The sequence below is a fragment of the Zingiber officinale genome, chromosome 8B, assembly GCF_018446385.1.
Source record: "Zingiber officinale cultivar Zhangliang chromosome 8B, Zo_v1.1, whole genome shotgun sequence".
In the NCBI taxonomy this organism is placed as follows: Eukaryota; Viridiplantae; Streptophyta; class Magnoliopsida; order Zingiberales; family Zingiberaceae; genus Zingiber; species Zingiber officinale.
In genome coordinates, this window is record NC_056001.1 from 45,782,192 (window position 1) to 45,801,998 (window position 19,807).

At 31.9% G+C, this 19,807-nt stretch overlaps 1 protein-coding gene and 2 long non-coding RNA genes across 5 annotated transcripts; 1 reads left to right on the plus strand and 2 right to left on the minus strand.

Moving 5' to 3' along the window:
- Window positions 1-390: 390 nt before the first annotated feature.
- On the minus strand, window positions 391-8,015 carry LOC122013752. The gene is made up of 5 exons (XM_042569979.1): window positions 7,959-8,015; window positions 1,791-2,099; window positions 1,065-1,143; window positions 742-746; window positions 391-631 (listed from the first exon to the last, which is right to left on the minus strand). Exons 1-5 carry the CDS (start codon window positions 8,013-8,015, stop codon window positions 560-562), a joined length of 522 nt encoding a protein of 173 aa, XP_042425913.1. The 3' UTR covers window positions 391-559.
- Window positions 8,016-11,694: 3,679 nt separating this feature from the next.
- On the minus strand, window positions 11,695-13,298 carry LOC122017136. Its single transcript, XR_006121277.1, has 2 exons — window positions 13,193-13,298; window positions 11,695-13,073 (listed from the first exon to the last, which is right to left on the minus strand). It is a non-coding gene; the product is annotated as an uncharacterized LOC122017136 (long non-coding RNA).
- Window positions 13,299-15,288: 1,990 nt separating this feature from the next.
- On the plus strand, window positions 15,289-18,483 carry LOC122017588. Of its 3 annotated transcripts, XR_006121401.1 has the most exons (5): window positions 15,289-15,505; window positions 15,600-15,725; window positions 16,641-16,826; window positions 17,032-17,182; window positions 18,058-18,483. It is a non-coding gene; the product is annotated as an uncharacterized LOC122017588 (long non-coding RNA). The 3 variants fall into 3 exon arrangements; XR_006121399.1 differs by having other exon boundaries at window positions 15,289-15,725; XR_006121400.1 differs by having other exon boundaries at window positions 15,289-15,725; window positions 16,641-16,774.
- Window positions 18,484-19,807: the final 1,324 nt, after the last annotated feature.

Here is a 19,807-nt window from a genome sequence, read left to right on the forward strand (position 1 = left end):
ATCCTAACGAATTTGAAATTCATTGGAAATTTGCAACGAATCCTGTTTTCATTGAAAATTTCCAACGAATCCTATTTTCGTTGGAAATTTCCAACGAATTTGAGATTCATTGGAAATTTGCAACGAATCCTGTTTTCGTTGGAAATGTCCAACGAATCCTTGGTGCCGTTGGAAATTTCCAACAAACCCGTTTTCATTACAAAATTCTGTCCCAAAAGTAAAAAAAATTCATACCCATCTAATTTTAATATTTATTCCTATTACAATTTTTTTTCAAACAGATTCAATATATATTGAATACACAACTAAATACAATAACACAAATATAAACCAAATATTAATTAATATATTTGTGTAAATACAAACATCAATAATCTAAACCCAAACATATACATCGTCAAAACATGTTTCATATAGAAACTAAACTAAAAACATAAAACTAACAATACAACAAACATCATCATCCAACCATACAAATAATAACAATATACAACAACTAACCCTCTAAATCAAACACTACAACAAAGTTACAACAAACATGTGTATCCAAATTCCAATCTCATACAAAAACATGAAAAAAAGTAGAAGATAATCTTATGGAGATCCTTCTCAATCCAATTCCTTCTTCTACCTACATCCAAAAATAAATAAAAAAAAAAGAAAATATTATAAACCAACATATAAATAAATAGATAACGACTTACATATTTTTACGTCAATACCACCATCATTTTCACCTACCAACCCTGTTTGAAACAAAAATAACAATACTAATTAAGATACAAAATATGGAGAAAGCTTTACAGGTCACGCTTATCAAGTCACGGAGAAAGCTTTATTTCAAACAACCATTAATTGATACTATACCCTTCCTTAGGGAAGGGAAAGGGATATAAAAAGATAGATATTTGATGATTGCAGAGTTGTAAAATTCACAACTGTGATGAATACACACCCGGAGCTAAGGACAGAAAATGTTGCTCAGGAATAAAAGAAAAAAATCAAGTTTTGCTCGTGTTGAAGCAGAAAAATGAGCAGGAAAAACAAGAAGAATAGAAACATACGGTCTTGATCCTCGAAATCAAGGCTGAAATCTTTTGTCCGGCGGCGACAGCAAGCAAATCTCTTCATGAGAATCAATCCCTGCTTTGGCGGAAAATGGGCAAAATATATTATGAACTGGATTCTAAAACAAGTGATAGGTTCGAATTAAGCAGGCACCATTAATTAATATCACTTCCCCCAGAGAAAAGTAATGATCGCAAAAACAATTGAAGAGGGCTCCACCTTGAATCTGATGCAATTTAATGTCTTGCCTGTGTTATTCTCAGGTTCCTATCTCAGAAAGCTGCTACTTTAAGCCTAAAACTAATAGTTGCCCCAATCGTTTAAAAAGATAATAAAAAGCAACAGTTCAGGAATTTCAAAACTCGAATCGGATTTGAGTACTTTTCAAAAGGAGCAGATGGAGACAACATCACGTTGAAAAGATTAAAGTAAAAAAATTTTGAAAAGCTGAAAAAAAAAGAGAGGAAAGGATTCCAAAATACTGAGCCCAAAAAGTAAATCAGAGAACCAGAGAACCGAATCACTTCAAATCATACATCGAAAAGTAGTCCAGCCAAGAGAAGTTCTACATTTACCCAGAGAAATAGATTGCGCTGAGGAATAGCTGCAACTATTCTATGATTAAAGCCAGATCTGCACCGCCGGAGCAAATACAACAACAAAATGAGTTCGGAAACCCCACGAGCGAAGATTGTTAAAGCAAATCCGAGCAGAAAACTAACCTCTGCTTCTGCCAATCGGCAATGCACCCATGGAGTGGAAGAAGAAGAGGAGGGAGCGGCCAGGCGCGGCGGCCCGCGGCAGCGAGCGGCCAGGAGCAGCGGCCCGCGGTCGTGAGCGGCAGGCACGGCCGCGAGCGGCAACCTGAGGTACGCCTGGGCTAGGTTTACAGGAAGGGACTGGGATCGTCGGATAAAAGTGGCAAGAGAGCTTACCGTCCGGAGATCGGCAGAAAAATCGCCACAGCCGCCTTTGTTGGAAAAATTAGGGCGTGAAAAAACTAGGGCAAGAGGTGAAGGGAATATATCGGACTGAGTAGGAATTATAAGGGTTATTTCCAACGAATAATTAAATTAGTTGGAAATATATTTCAAATTTCCAACGAATTTGAGATTCGTTGGAAACTTTATAATTTCTTAAAATCATGATTGACCAATCTAGAGACCTTAGAATTGGGTAAAATCAGTTTCTATGCGCTCCTCTATTTATCCTGATTTTATATATGTCCTCAAATATTTTTTTTATCCAATATATTTTTTTATTAATTTTTCCAACACCAATATGTCTGAAAAATTAAATTCATGTTTAAAAATTCACAAAGCAAAATATATTGGCTCTAAAATTATTTTTAATTCATGGATATAATCACGAGAACATCACAAACACATACAAACTAATTTCGCCTCGTTCTGAGCTCTCAACCATTATTTTGTGAATCCAACAAGTTCAACTACATTAATTTGATTTAAAACTCAAACACTTTAAACTCAAATTCAAATTCATCCAATTGACCTAAATGTAAAAAAAAAGATCTTATGTTAAAATAATATTTAAGCTCATTTATAGAATCAGGAGACCAAGAGGAGTACATAGAAACTTGTTTCATCTGATTCCAAGGTCTCTAGGTCCATCAACCGAGTTTTTAAAAAATTGTATACTTTGCAACGAATCACGAATTCGTTGGAAATTTCCAACGAATTCTCTGATTCGTTGGGAATTTCCAACAAATTTGAGATTCGTTGGAAACTTAACAATTTCCTAAAACTACGGTTGACTAACCTAGAGAGCTCGGAATTGGGTGAAACCAGTTTCTATGCGCTCCTTTATTTATCATGATTTTATATATGTCCTCAAATATTTTTTTTACCCAATATATTTTTTCATTAATTTTTTAAACACCAATATGTCCGAAAAATTAAATTCAGGTTTAAAAATTCACAAATCAAAATATATTGGCTCTAAAATTATTTTTAATTCATATATATAATAACGAGAACCTTACGAACACATACAAACTAATTTTGCCTCATTCTAAGCTCTCAATCATTATTTTGTAAATCTGACAAGTTCAACTACATCAATTTGGTTTAAATTAAAACTCTAACACTTTAAACTCAAATTCAAATTCATCCAATTGACCTATATGTAAAAAAATCAGCTTATGTCAAAAAAAAAAATATTTGAGCTCATTTATAGAATCAGGAGATCAAGAGGAGCACACAGGAACTTGTTTCATCCGATTCCGAGGTCTCTAGGTATATCAACCGAGTTTTTAAGAAATTGTAAAGTTTCCAACGAATCCGGAATTCGTTGGAAATTTCTAACGAATTTCCAGATTCGTTGGAAACCTTTCCAACGAATTCACAGATTCGTTGGAAATTTCCAACGAATTCCGGATTCGTTGGAAAGTTTACAATTCCTTAAAATCTCGGTTGATGGACTTAGAGAGCTCGGAATTGGATGAAACCAATTCCTATGTGCTCCTCTTAGTCTCCTAATTTTATATATGAGCTGAAATATTTTTTTAACTCAAAAATATGTCCACAAATTATTTTTTCCGCATTGATATTTGAAAAATCACTGAGAAAATATATTGGATAAAAAATTTATTTAATGATATATATAAAATCAGGGGATTAAGAGGAGCACATAGAAACTAGTTTCATCCAATTCCGAGCTATCTACATCCATCAACCAAGTTTTTAAGGAATTGTAAACTTTCCAACGAATTCCCAGATTCGTTGGAAATTTCCAATGAATTCAGAATTCGTTGGAAAGTCTACAATTCTTTAAAAATCTGGTTGATAGACCTAAAGAGCTCGGAATTGGATGAAACCAGTTCCTATGTGCTCCTCTTGGTCTCTTAATTTTATAAATAAGCTCAAATATTTTTTTTAACTCAAAAATATGTCCACAAATTATTTTTCCCATATTGATATTTGAAAAATCACTGAGAAAAATTTATTGGATAAAAAATTTATTTAATGATATATATAAAATTAGGGGATCAAGAGGAGCACATAGAAACTAGTTTCATCCAATTCCGAGCTCTCTACGTCCATCAACCAAGTGTTTAAGGAATTGTAAACTTTCCAACAAATTCTGAATTCGTTGGAAAACTTTCCAACGAATTCACAGATTCGTTGGAAATTTCCAACGAATTTTGAATTCGTTGGAAAGTCTACAATTCTTTAAAAATCCGGTTGATAGACCTAAAGAGCTCGGAATTGGATGAAACCAGTTCCTATGTGCTCCTCTTGGTCTCTTAATTTTATAAATGAGCTCAAATATTTTTTTAACTCAAAAATATGTCCACAAATTATTTTTTTCCGCATTGATATTTGAAAAATCACTGAGAAAAATTTATTGGATAAAAAATTTATTTAATGATATATATAAAATCAGGGGATCAAGAGGAGCACATAGAAACTAGTTTCATCCAATTCCGAGCTCTCTACGTCCATCAACCAAGTTTTTAAGGAATTGAAAACTTTCCAACGAATCTGGAATTCGTTGGAAAACTTTCCAACGAATTCAGAATTCGTTGGAAAGTCTACGATTCTTTAAAAATCCGGTTGATAGACCTAAAGAGCTCAGAATTGGATGAAACCAGTTCCTATATGCTCCTCTTGATCTCTTGATTTTATATATGTCCTTAAATAATTTTTTTACCAAATATTTTTTTTTCAATGATTTTTCAAACACCAATGTGTATGAAAATTTTAATTTAGGTTTAAAAATTCAAAAATCCAAATATGTTGGCTCTAAAATTATTTTTAATTCATGGATATAATCATGAGAACTTTACGAATGCATACAAACTGATTTCGTTTCGTACTGAGCACTCGAACATTATCTTGTAACTCTAACACGGTCAACTTGTCCGATTTGATTTTAAAACTCCACCATTTTCAACTAAAATTAACATTCATCTACTTGACCTAGATGTGAAAAAATTATCCTACGTCAAAAAAAATATTTGAGTTCATTTATAAAATCAGGAGACTAAGAGGAGCACATAAGAACTAGTTTCATCCAATTCCGATCTCTCTAGGTCCATCAACTAGGATTTTAAGGAATTGTAGACTTTCCAACGAATCCAGATTCGTTGGAAATTTCCAACGAATTTCCATATTCGTTGGAAATTTCCAACGAATTCACAGATTCATTGGAAACCTTTCCAACGAATTCACAGATTCGTTGGAAAGTTTACAATTCCTTAAAATCTCGGTTGATGGACTTAAAGAGCTCGGAATTGGATGAAACTAGTTCCTATGTGCTCCTCTTGGTCTCCTAATTTTATAAATGAGCTGAAATATTTTTTTTAACTCAAAAATATGTCCACAAATTATTTTTTTCCGCATTGATATTTGAAAAATCACTGAGAAAAATATATTGAATAAAAAAATTATTTAATGATATATATAAAATCAGGGGATCAAGAGGAGCACATAGAAACTAATTTCATCCAATTCCGAGCTCTTTACGTCCATCAACCAAGTTTTTAAGGAATTGTAAACTTTCCAACGAATTCTGAATTCGTTGGAAAGTCTACAATTCTTTAAAAATCCGGTTGATAGACCTAAAGAGCTCGGAATTGGATGAAACTAGTTTCTATATGCTCCTCTTGGTCTCTTAATTTTATAAATGAGCTCAAATATTTTTTAACTCAAAAATATGTCCACAAATTATTTTTTTCCGCATTGATATTTGAAAAATCACTGAGAAAAATTTATTGGATAAAAAATTTATTTAATGATATATATAAAATCAGGGGATCAAGAGGAGCACATAGAAACTAGTTTCATCCAATTCCGAGCTCTCTACGTCCATCAACCAAGTTTTTAAGGAATTGTAAACTTTCCAACGAATCTAGAATTCGTTGGAAAACTTTCCAACGAATTCCCAGATTCGTTGGAAATTTCCAACGAATTCAGAATTCGTTGGAAAGTCTGCGATTCTTTAAAAATCCGGTTGATAGACCTAAGGAGCTCGGAATTGGATGAAACCAGTTCCTATATGCTCCTCTTGATCTCCTGATTTTATATATGTCCTTAAATAATTTTTTTACCAAATATTTTTTTTTCAATGATTTTTCAAACACCAATGTGTCTGAAAATTTTAATTTAGGTTTAAAAATTCAAAAATCCAAATATGTTGGCTCTAAAATTATTTTTAATTCATGGATATAATCATGAGAACTTTACGAATGCATACAAACTGATTTCGTCTCGTACTGAGCACTCGAACATTATCTTTTAACTCTAACACGGTCAACTTGTCCGATTTGATTTTAAAACTCCACCATTTTCAACTAAAATTAACATTCATCTACTTGACCTAGACGTGAAAAAATTATCCTACATCAAAAAAAATATTTGAGTTCATTTATAAAATCAGGAGACTAAGAGGAGCACATAAGAACTGGTTTCATCCAATTCCGAACACTCTAGGTCCATCAATCGGGATTTTAAGGAATTGTAGACTTTCCAACGAATCCAGAATTCGTTGGAAATTTCCAACGAATTTCTAGATTCGTTGGAAACCTTTCCAACGAATTCACAGATTCGTTGGAAATTTCCAACGAATTCCGGATTCGTTGGAAAGTTTACAATTCCTTAAAATCTCAGTTGATGGACTTAGAGAGCTCGGAATTGGATGAAACCAGTTCCTATGTGCTCCTCTTGGTCTCCTAATTTTATAAATGAGCTGAAATATTTTTTTAACTCAAAAATATGTCCACAAATTATTTTTTTCCGCATTGATATTTGAAAAATCACTGAAAAAAATATATTGGATAAAAAATTTATTTATTGATATATATAAAATCAGGGGATCAAGAGGAGCACATAGAAACTAGTTTCATTCAATTCCGAGCTCTATACGTCCATCAACCAAGTTTTTTAGGAATTGTAAACTTTCCAACGAATCTGGAATTCGTTGGAAAACTTTCCAACGAATTTCCAGATTCATTGGAAATTTCCAACGAATTCTGAATTCGTTGGAAAACTTTCCAACGAATTCAGAATTCGTTGGAAAACTTGCAACAAATTTGCGACGAAAATTTTATTTGTTGCAAAATTTGCAACAAATTTTTTTTTTGTCGCAAACTTGCAACAAAATTTAGCGACAAAATATATTTTGTTGCTAATTTGCGATGAAAACTTTTTGTTGCTAAAATCGTTGTTAATTTGCAACAATTTAATTTCTTGTTGCAAATTTTGTTGGAAATTTTGGGACGAAAATTAAATTCGTTGCAAACCTTCGTCCCTAAAAGGCTGTTTTTTTGTAGTGGATCTCCAATATGCAACACTTTCATGAATTTTCTCAAGTGCAATAACATTCAAACCATCTTGAATAACTAAATTCAAAATATGAACAACACAACACATATGGAATAAAGACTCTCCTAGCACAACTGTAGAATAATCAAATTTATGCAACCCAATTTATAAGAGAATCATTAGTGGAGCAATTATCAATAGTAATGGTGAATATGTTCCTATCAATATTCCAATTCATCATTGACTTAACTATCATATTGGCAAGGACTTCCGAAATATGTGGAGAGTGAACATAAGCAAACCTATATAATGCAAACACAATAATGTATATATTTAAGTATTTGTTTAATTGAAAACATAAAAAGTGTGAAAATATTATATATTTGAGTGACAGATAGAAAGTATACCTAAAATATAATTTTGTAAAATCCAATTATCATATCTGAAATAGGTTGTCCAAGTTAAAAATCTCTTCCTTTGATTAAATGTCCATATGTCGATGGTTAAAGCATTTCTAACTTTATTATATTTCAACAAACCCAGTACTTTTGTCTTTTTCTAGTCATACATTTTTAGTTTATCACTCTTAATGATATTACATGGAACCTTAAACAAAGCTTGAAGACTTGCTACAAGCTTATAAAATCCATGATGCTCCACCATTGTTAATGGGTACTCATGTAAAATTATCATTTTAGTAAGAATACATCTTGAGATTTCTTGGTAAAATTGAAAGCCTTTAATAACAAAATCACTCTTATTTTACTCTTTAATTAGTATTTTCTGCACTAACCATTCATCTTGGACAAACTTTGAAATGCTCACAAAAATATATTGTCCCATGTTTGCTATTGCTAGAAAGGGATTTTTCATAGTAGTTGGAAATTGTCTTATTTATTCCATTAATTTTCTTTCTTTGAATGATTTCAAAAATCAGATATTAACTTTCTCGTTCCTGTTGCACTAGGAGAAGCATCGGCAGCAATCGTAGATGTCAGATTTGGTGGAACTTATGGAACCTCATGATTTACTTCAAAAATTTATGGAACCTCATGGTTTATAATGGCACCTCATTTTCTATTGTAGAATCTATTGCATTTTATAGACCTATAAAAATGATGTTGTAATGTATGTTAGAAAAGAAAAGACAACATAAAGAAAATAATAATGACTTTCTAGTTCAAACTATAGATAAGTGGAATAAAGATTAGAAATATTATTAACCTTTCTATTTTTGCCTTTTTTTCAAATAAAATCAAGAAATCAAAATTATTATAAAGAATACCTTGACAACCCAAACCCTAAATATTGTTTAACGAACTGAGATGGTTGCCCCTTTTCATCCAAAACAAAGACAGGGTTGGAACTTCGACAAGCTGAGGTACAAGGACAAAAGGTGAATTGAGAAGAGTCTTCGTTGGCTCATTACTTCTTTTCATCAAATCTTCGGCCCTTCACTCGTCTTTGGCAAGGGTGAATCGAAGGAGAGATTTGACAGAGTGAGAAAGACTGAGATATTTGATGGGGTTGTTGCGACTTTTATAAAAGGTAAGGTAAGGATAGAATTTTATTATAATATCTGATTATATAATCAGGGTCTAAAAAGATATTAACGTAATTTTATTTTGGATTTCATCAAAATTAATTAATAATGATGTAGATTTTTAATAAAATAATAAAATATATGTGTGTATGTTAAGCTATGTTGCGGAACATTCCGCGATAGGTTGGTCGAGGTGTCTGGAAGTAATCTAAGTGCCTTGATTTTTTTTTTTTCTCGTTTTTTTTTTAATTTTTAGTCAAGGCTCCTTGATTTTTTTTTTTTATTTTTTTTAAAAAAATAAAAAATATATTTAAATCTTAAAACCAAAATATCCTAAATATATATATTATACCCCATGAACACTTAATTTTTTTAAAAAAAAATTAACAAATATTATAACTCAACCCCTGAACCTAAAAACAAAATCTAATTAATTTAACTTTGAAGCTAAAAAAAAAAAAATACACTGTCAACATACAGGCACCTGAATGAACATTGAGGTTTGCATATATATATATATATATATATATATATATATATATATATATATATATATATATATATAACATTAAGTAATTCTTACAAATTGAAATATAATTAAATATATGATAATTAATAAATTATTTAAATATATCATAATTAATATATTAATTATGTTTTCATTGATCAATCTATCCAAATATGTTGGACTGAGTTAGCTCGAAAATGATAATACAATTGAATAAAGATTAATTTTAAAGAGTGGCTCCCCCAAATGGGAAACCGATTTGGCGAGGCACTCTCAAAGGAGCTCTCTTTCATTATGAGAGGGAGCTCGTCCTATTTAACACATCATCCGCAATGTCAGAGAGATAACCTGTACTAGATCCCTACTCGACACCTTCCTCTCTAGCCAGGTCAATAATATTGATGCACTCGCCACTCATTCGTATAGCTACTCACGTCGAAAGAAGTCTACAAGGTCAAGATAGTGGGACTTTTATGCATAGTCCCTCCTCGTCATCTCCACCTTCATTCTGGGTGTGGCTATCTATGCAAATGCCAAAGCTCCTATTCACCAACGGAGCTACTCATGTCAAAAGCTAACTTCAATTGCATCACATTAATCAGTGACAATCTACTCAACACTTTAGAATCCATAGTTTGAAAGCATCCTCACTCCACCACACAACTATTTTTTTTGTTCTTCTTTTGTTGCACTGTCCAATATTCAAAGATGATTTGGTATTTGTTGGCCACGATGGCACAACCTTTCTCCATATGCCATTGTACACGAGTTTTTAGTCACATTAGGGTTAGTCTTCCACAACAATGAGGTGCACCCCCAATAATTATTAAAAACATGGATAGTTATTCAAATGTCATAATCTATTAGATAATGATTATCTATACAAAAAGGGCTTGTTTGGTATGATTGATTATCCAACTTATTTTAACTAAGCCAAAGATAACTATCAAGCTGTGATTATAACAGTGTAGGTTATGAAAAACCAATCACGCTTCTGACAAAGTATTATTAATCCCAACTTATACAGCAATCATAATAACTGATTAAAAGGACTCTTTTAGTCTTTGCCCTAGCAAAAACTCATATTTTCATTTCTCGTCTCCTCATTTCTAAACTGGTGTCATAGCAAAAGTGATCACAAAAAATATGAGGGTGGATCTAAATGTTACAATTTTATTTTCGATGTGCTTGATCTCTACAAAATCATCTCTTTCTAAAGGTAAACCATTGTATATATGTTATTATCTCATCCGCTCTCTGTTGCTACAATGAAACTTGCGAGCTACCGAGGATGCATATAAAGATTGCACACTATTTGCAGATGAGGATAAGGTGGTCGAGAGTCACCGCATGAAATACTTTCACACCTCTTCAATTGACCCAAAGTGATTGAGGGGGTGTTTGGTTAAATGATGGAAATGACTATGAGTATGAGTTTGATAGTAGGGTGGAATGGGAATAAAAATGGAAATGAAACCCATCAAGTTATATGAGTTTGATTGATTCCTATAAACCTAGTAATCATTCCCAAAATATCATTCCCAAACCCATAATCCAAACACTATCTTTTACTATCATTTCATTCCCTCATTCTCAAACCCATCAACCAAACACCCCCTGAAATACTTTCTCAACTATCAAAAAATTATTGGAGGAAACTAAAACTTATATTTGCATCTCTTTTTATCACTTTGCTCACCCTTTTTATATGATCGATTTCTTTTTTTTTGTTTCCACTTGATTTATTTAATCAGAATTAAAAAAATCTAATAATTTCATTTGATTTGATTAATTTTTTCACATTTTAAAATCATTTCTAAAGACTAGAGGTATTTTAGTCATATAAATAATAACTCATACTTTGATCTTTACCATAAAAAATATACCAAACAAACATAATTTTATCATCCATTACTAAATATCCTAATCTAAAATATACTATCCATCAATAATCAATACACATAAATTAATATCCTAAACCTATAAATTAAACTTAATAAAAAACAAACTACTATAACAAACTCTCTTATAAAAAGTTAATTTAATTTTTTAATCAAATAAATAAGAATAAATATTATAAATTATATGCTTTTTAAAATCATCTTTATAAAAACTTTTCTACCTAGACAAAGAATCATCACAGTATATTTTCTTACATAAAAATATATATAAAATAATAATAAACTTTAAAATTATATTTAATATGAAAAAAAATATTAACATAATTTACTTGTAAACTTTACCAAAATTAATTATTAGAGAGTTAAAATTCTTAATTAAATAGTAAAATATGGTACCAGTAAAATAATTTATAAGAGCTTGTTCTTGAGGATAGCTTAAGACATGTTTGGCCATCCCTTACATAGTTCTCAAATTTTGTTAAGAGAAAACCAACTATTATACATTGTTTAACACAAACACATTTGCACAACTGAAGCCCAATTTGCACAACTGAAGCCTAGAACTCTTGCACATTGTTCAACCATTTAACAGTAAATTGGTTGGTGGTAGGAAATTGTGCCTTTCTTGTTGAGCATGCCTATCACAAATTCTCATTAATTGAGCAATAGCTTGAAGGTGAAAAGCTCTCACAAATTCTCATTAATTGAGCAATAGCTTGAAGGTGAAAAGCTCTCACAAATTCTCATTAGTTGGCCATGCCTCTCAATGCCTAGCCAATTCTCCTTACCTGTTAATTTGCGGGTGCAAAACAGATAATAAAAGAGTTCTCTAAATCATATTCATGTTAGTCTAGCAAAATTTCCATTAAATTTCAAATCAATATTTAGGCATCTCCATTCTCCTAAATGGTAAAACAAGATGCTAAGTTTCTTTGTCTTCTTGGATACTCATTGTCACAATTGACAACCAAGTTGATGAATCTTCTTCCTTGTCATACCTAGGGAAGTCAGAGGTTTGATTGTAAATACCTGTTGGGGTCATTAACAAGAGCCGCATTCAGGGAATGGAGTATCCCAAGTATCACCAGTCCTGTGCACTGATTTAAACATCCCATAATTTGGTGGTAGAGAAACAACGCAATGGCCCAGAGTTAATTATCATGTTTGAACATAAAAATCATAATCAGTGGCAATGTGAAGATTCAAGAGGGGAAAATTGAATTTGTTCACAGAATTGACGAATTTAACAAGTAGATGTAAAACGATAATAAAAAGGAAGGATTTTTAATAAAAAGATAAGACGTGGAGGCACTGAAAACGATTGAAAGAATAAGAAACTTCAAGAGCGTATCAACCGAGAAATGTAGCAGTTCAAAATTTGCAGGCGGCAAAGAAATTGGATTCGCCCACAATCGTGTGACAACCTTTAATGTAGGCACCGTGCAAAAGGTGGCCTGTTACTTTGTTAACTAAGCCCCCGTTGTCTGAAGTAATGCCGCTCTTCCACCCCAATCACAAGCCAAAAGAAATGGCCGGATCGAGGCTGTTGAAAGAAAACAAGAAGATTATGTTATTTTCTTGAAAAAAAAGAAGAATTTTTTGGAGCGAGAATGTTGCCAGTTATTGTGGCGATGGACGACGCAACAAACATCCAAAGCAATCTTCGCCTGGCGAAATGATATCGGCTCCATGCGGCAGACAGGGTTATCGCCATGGATCAGGCGCCTGCTGCTTGACTCTTTGTAGGAGCCGAGAGGGAGAAGGGAGATCTTGAAAGGGAAGCACAGAGAAAGGATGTAATCACACAAACAAAGGGTCACCACAAGTAGGAGGCGGAGAGATGCAAATTAAATAGATCAATCAAAACACGATGAGACATGATAGCTACCATCGCCGACGACCACCTGAACGGCGAATGCAATAGCCTTTAGACGTCGTTGAGGCGGAGGAGAGGGCTGAGGAGGCCGCCGCCATGCGGCAGTGAGATCGCGGTTAAGGATTTAGGTCTCGAGGAAGATTATTTATAGAGTGATTGCCCGAAATGTAAGTTGGGCGTAGGTTTTCCGGCCCGGTTGAAGCCCACATGGCACGTATTCAAATCTACTGGGCTTTGCTATGGAATATTGTTAAATTTTTATTAATTTAGAACAAAATTATAAATTTAGTTAGAAAAATAAATTAATGCTTTAAATTGTAAATGTTAGCATTATGTTCTAAACATAATTGACAAAATATCATTTTGGTGTTTGATGGCTTAGCTAAAATGTAAGTGTTTTTTTCTTTAGAGTTGTAGCTAGTTGAATGTGTATAAATTTAACTCTATTTTGTAGGAATTGAAGTTAAATTAAAAGCCAAATCACTTCAGATTCAAATTTTGTTGTGTTAGCATGAGAATGTAGTAAAAATTTATATGTTGGTTAGGACAAGGGAGGAGAAAAATTGTATAATCTTTGTTCTTACTAAGATAATTTAAGATTATTAGGATTATATAAAATTTTAATTGTTATAAATGTTAGAGAAGTTTTTGACTTCTCCATCGAGAGTTGAAGATTGAGATGTGTCGTTCAACAAGTACAATTATTTATGGTTATCATTTTTATGTTACGTAGTTGATAAATATGACTAGAGATAAAAACACTTTGGTCCATCACTGAAGTTGAAAATATATTCATTATATTTTAGTAGAGAGTTTTTATTTTAAAACATCGTAGGTTGAAATTTTACCTAATGACTTACAATTTAATTACACTAGGGAGGATATCATAAGTTTACACTAGGAAGGATATCATAAGTGAGGCATCATAAAAAATATTACTATGGAGAATATCTGAAGTCTCCGCGTGTACCAAAGAAGGTAAATAGTCATGTTAAGATAGAGATCAAAGTCTATATGGGTCAACGAAATCACTTCTGTTGAGACGAGAGAGTTGACCATTCGATTTGATTAAATCGACACAAGAAGCTTCACCGATCGACTTAGTTCAATCGAGACGACTCCCTGTTCATCTCCAACCAATCCTACCAACCGGATGCTCAACTCCATCGAGATGACTCTCTGCTCATCTCCAGTTAGTCCTATAGATTGAACACTCAATTCCACTGACCTGACACATTTCCCTGTTCGACTTAGCTCTTATTGACTCGACGATCAGACCCAACTATCAGGCTTGGTTCCATTAATTTGACACCCCTGCGACCTAATATACCTAACACTACAAGAAAACAAGGCTTCAGAGACTGATTTTTAAAACGAAATTAAAATCTGTTTCAAAGTTTAGTAAATCAGAAACAGATTTTCTACGGAATTACTAATCCATTTTAATTAAATAAAATATTATATACAAAAATAAATTTGAAACAGAATTTAAAATGAATTTGAGACGAAATTGTCAATAAATTTTTATAAACAAAAATAAATACAGATTATAAATGAATATTTGAAACAAAAATAAAATTTGTTTCAGATTTTATAAATCAAAGATTGATTTTCTAATGAATCATTAATTTGTTTTACTTTAATAAAATATAATATAAAAAATAGAACCAGAATTTAAAACCAATTGAAGACAAAATAAAATATAAATTTTTATTAAAAAAAGATATGGATTATAAATAGAATTTGAAATCATATTTATATAAAAAATTTATTTAAAATTTAACGAAGATAAATTTATTTTATTTTTAAAAATATAATGTATAAAATAAAATTTGAGATGAAATATGAAATAGATTTGAAATAAAATTTTATATAATTTTTTAAAAAAATATTAAGTATAAATAGATTTTTAAAAAAATGTTAAAATATCATTTAAAATATAAACAATTAAGTTAAAAAAATTAGTTTTTAAATTAATAAAATTTGTGATGAATTAATTTGAGATTTATAAATTTATCTCATTATTCACAAATATTATAGATTATTTTTTCTCTATAATTTATTAGCCCGTATTATTTTTTTCTTAATATATTTTTTTTGCATAAGCCCTCTTCGTAACCTAAATCAATTCTTCTCTTCCTTTATCTAGTCGCAGCAATTTCGTCGCTCGACCGCCTATTGCTGATGCGAGGTCGCCCACCTCTTGCAGTTGCGAGGTCGCCGCAGTTGCGCTTGGCCGCATCTCGATGTGAAGGATTCCGGAGCCTTTGTCGAGCGATTCGAGATATATCCCTCCCCCACCTCCGCCTCCTGCCGCTCGCCACCGTTTGTCTAACCTTAAGTTCCTTTTGTTTTTTGGCTTTGGGATGTGTGTGTTTATCATCTGAAGCTTTGAGATCGAGGGCTTTGTTGCTGCTAGATACGGGAATCCAGATTGGAAGAGGACGCATGAACCTGGTAGCCAGCCAGTGGTAGTGGTGTCGTGGCTTCTAAAGAACGGGGCAACCTGTGTTGGGCGGACAGTCCTGGATGAATTTGCATTTGGGTTAGAACTTAGCACTCCAGTACAATATGACGTTTTTGTGTGTGTATGTATTATTTCAAAAAGCCTTTATTGGACATGTTATTAACAAAATTCTTTGACATACACATTGAGCAACCACACGGATACTTACGAATACATGTATTATCTATCTGCTATCAAATCATTATGTAATACATAAATACGTTGTAGAGAAACCAAAAAATTTATGTAAATTTGGCTAACGGAAGAGGATTATACAATTATACAGACACATTGTCATCACTCATGTTGTTAATCTAGTATTAGTTGTCTGACATATCTATGTATGCGTTTTTTTTATGTGGCTCAATAACATTGTTCTTTGAGCAGAAGTTTGCATTCTTTAGGTTTGCTTACTTTTCTGTAGGCTGATGGGAGGTGTTAATGCTGGCCATTATAGTAGAGCTTCTAACTTTAATGTAGCAATCGTTAGCAATTTTTTGATCATTAGTGAAACTAACAGAGACCAATGAATCTAGTGAAAGATTGAGGGAGTTTGAAGAATTAGATTGTGACATTAGACCTTAAAATTGGTTTAGAAGGAAATAATATATGATCTTAAGGTTATAATTTTATGAATAGAACTTAAAAGTTAGATGTGTAATTTTGATATATGAACTGGAAAATATATTGTCGTTTATTTATTTTCCATTTTCGTTTTGTATAAGTTGCTTAATATGTTTAGCTTCTGTAAAACATCTACTGTGAAATTGGAAAAAATTGTTCAGTTCTTTGTGATTTCTGATGTAACACTGAGGTTGGTGTTTGCAAGATTTAATGATTAGGGATTGAGTTAGGTCCTTATTACCTGCAATTGTCCATATCTTATTATAAGCTGCCTCTAATTTAATCTCAAATAGGTTTGAGAAGAGAATTATCTAATTAATGTTTTGACAGTGCTACAGGAGAAAACTTGCTGATATCAATGTTTTGGCTGGGGAATTAATGTTTCTATCACCACTTTAATGTTCATGCAACGATACGAAGCTAAGGCTCTAGAGATCTATCAGGCCTCAGACGCTGATATCAAGGTCTGCATTACTTGGCAAAGTTAAATTTGATCAGAATTCCATAAAGAACAAGGTCTGTGGCTTCCTAGTGTACCCTAGTATGTTGAATTGTCTCAACATATATCTTGCTCTATTGCCTTATATTATTGCATGAACATTACAGTGGTGATAGAAATGCTTCTCTCTTATTTTCTGATATTCACTGCATTATATGATTCATCTATAACTTATGGCTAATGTTTAGTTCAGTTTCATATTACTTGAATCAATCATTGCAGGTATGTTGCTGAAAAATTTGTACATAACAATGTGGTTTCTTAATCCAGAAACTACTTTTCATTAAATAAAAGGCGGCTGACATTCCGTGTTGAATCATTAAATTGGTTTAGTGGTTCCTCTCCTATCAAGGCTAGACAATTGCAATGCAAGGTAAATACTAGATGATGTCTTTTAAACTTGTTAGATTGCTTTACTGAGATACAATATATCCATGATTCTAAATTTTGTAAATTGTATTAGTATCAAGGTCGATGACTTGGTCGGTGTTCCATATGTAATTTCATATATTTTGATTGGAAAATCTTAGTGAATAAGACAGTAGTTTTCTAAACTTGGTTTTTAAGAATTTGATGACTCATTGCTATTGTGAAATATCTATCAAAGTAATTTATATATGCTTGGTTCAAAATTCAAACTCCAAGAGTTTCTTTCTAGTGTAAATATAATTGGCAAAAGAAATTTATTATTTAGCCTGATATGATCTTGTTTCTATGAGTGTAGCATTTCAAGAGGACCAGAAAACAATGGTGAAGAAAGTTTGGTTGTGTTTCAATCGACCAGGGTGTAGCTGTTGGAAAATTTGTAGCTTTCTACTAAAATTAAGTATGTGCATGTTCATGAGTTATTTTGGATTCTCGGGATTAAAAGTGCTTCCCCTTTTGTTGAGGGGCTTTGAAGATGGCAGATAAGTCAAGACTTTGAAAATCAGTTAGGATAATGAACTTGATATCAATTAAAAATATAATCGGTTGATCAGAATGTTGTTGATGACATATTTACGAGAATATAAGAATTATGACCCAGATTCAAGTATAGATTTCTAAACAAATAATGTCATTGTGTGTTAATTTCCTAAGTTTGATTATCTCATTTCTCTCCTAGGTTGTGGTCCAAATCTCAATGGAGATAATATAAATTTGTACTGTTGGCAAGTAGTCATTTTTTTTTTCTGATATAGGTTATTTCATTGCATGCTTATTTTTATATTTATTAAACTTACTCATTTCATGTTTTGATTTTGCTAGATTGTCTCAACAAATTTGGTTGGTTCATTAATCCGTATGAAGTAATTCATCTCATGGAGTTTGAGACAAAGGAGGGCAAAGGGAAGAAATCATAGACATGCATGCTACTAGCAAGAGGATAGATGAAGAAATTATTGAAAGTAAAGTATTGAACTTCTTATCACAGGAAATAGATAGAGGGAAGAAAAGTTTATCAACTAAGGTAGGCAAGGCAAAGAAAAGGAGAAGGTTTGTAAAATGATTCAATAGGTGAAATATTCAAATCATTTATATCTTGGAAGATCTGATCCGTCTGATCATGAGCGTCGTGATAGAATGTAAAGATTAGATTACTTATGGTGAGATTTAAAAATTTATACATTTGCTTAGATGATGTAAATATCTATTTATCCCAATGTTAATTCTATGATTCTGTTGGATTAGAAATTAGTTATTTTAAATATTTATTTGAAATGTGTGTGTGTTTATGGTAGTAGATAAGAATATAGAAATATAATATAATAAAAAATAACAATAAATTAAAAAATAAATTATATATAGATTTATAAATATAATTATAAACAGATTTATAATCAGATTAAAATTATTTTTTATATGTTATTTAAAACGGATTAATGATGCATTTAAAACAAAATTTAGAGACAGATTTTGTATTTAAAATTGATTTTATTTGGTTAATTTAAAAACAGATTTATAAACAACTTTTTAATCTGTTTCTAAATTAGAGACGGAATATTTCCGTCTCTTGAATTAGCAACGGGGCTTTCAATAACGGATTTTAGATACGGAATATTCTGTCTCAAACTTTTTTTAGAAACGGAAAAGTGACTTTCAGAAACTGATTTTTTCGTTTCTGAAGCCTTGTTTTATTGTAGTGTAATTCCTTCGGCCCCATCGACCTATAACACATGATGTCTCATGTGGATTGTCAAAGCTTTTGGAATAGCATGGTACATCTGACATGTGATAACTCGCAAAATATGGTCTTCCATAGTACATAATGTGATAACTCACGATACGACCTTAGATATGATGGGACACATTCTTTATTGGAGTATGACTAACATCTTATCATCAATTAATATCCAAAATAAAGAGGTATCAAACATATGTAATATAAAAGGGGGATGCTCCTATAGACGAAGGTGCGCTTATAATTCTACGCATCCACCCCTCTACATTCTTCTGCTTCTCCACTTTTCCTTGTCTGAAGCCTAACTTGAGTGTTGGAATGGCTGAGGCAGGGCACCCCTGACCTCCATTCTAACCCTCTTTTTCTCTCTTTCTCGCAAGTTCAGTGGGCTTTCTTGTCGATTGGTTCTCCTCTCATTGTGTGACGACTCCATCAACACAAGCAACAGTTCACCGATGGCTCATTCGTCAATAGTCTTGGACAGGAATAGATATCATAAATTTAGTTTTCTAATTTGGATTAGTTATCCATTAGGATATACATGCAATCAATATGTTAATATGACACTATAAAAAGTAATAGTTTATTTTCTTAAATGTAAACTATTCAACATCTCAAATGGGTACAAATATTCACATGTTCTAATATTATTCTTGAATACTAATTCCACACCTCACATGACTTGCATGTTAATTACATTGTTGAGGATATCACAAGTTGGATATTACTAAGGATATTAATTTCCTTCTTATTGACATGTCAATATCGTATAAAGGAATAAAAAAATAGTACTTTTATTATCTATCTCAATTTTTAAACTCCTCCATCTTTGTTTAG

Bases quoted from the DNA above. Each gene is read 5' to 3' on its own strand.
- LOC122013752 (XM_042569979.1), bottom strand. From the start codon at position 8,015: ATGGTGGAGCATCATGGATTTTATAAGCTTGTAGCAAGTCTTCAAGCT. The intron at 2,100-7,958 runs GTTCCATGTAAT...ATTCCTACTCAG, and splicing joins GTCTTCAAGCTTTGTTTAAG to TCCGATATATTCCCTTCACC. The intron at 1,144-1,790 runs GTTAGTTTTCTG...CCGCCAAAGCAG, and splicing joins GCCGATTGGCAGAAGCAGAG to GGATTGATTCTCATGAAGAG.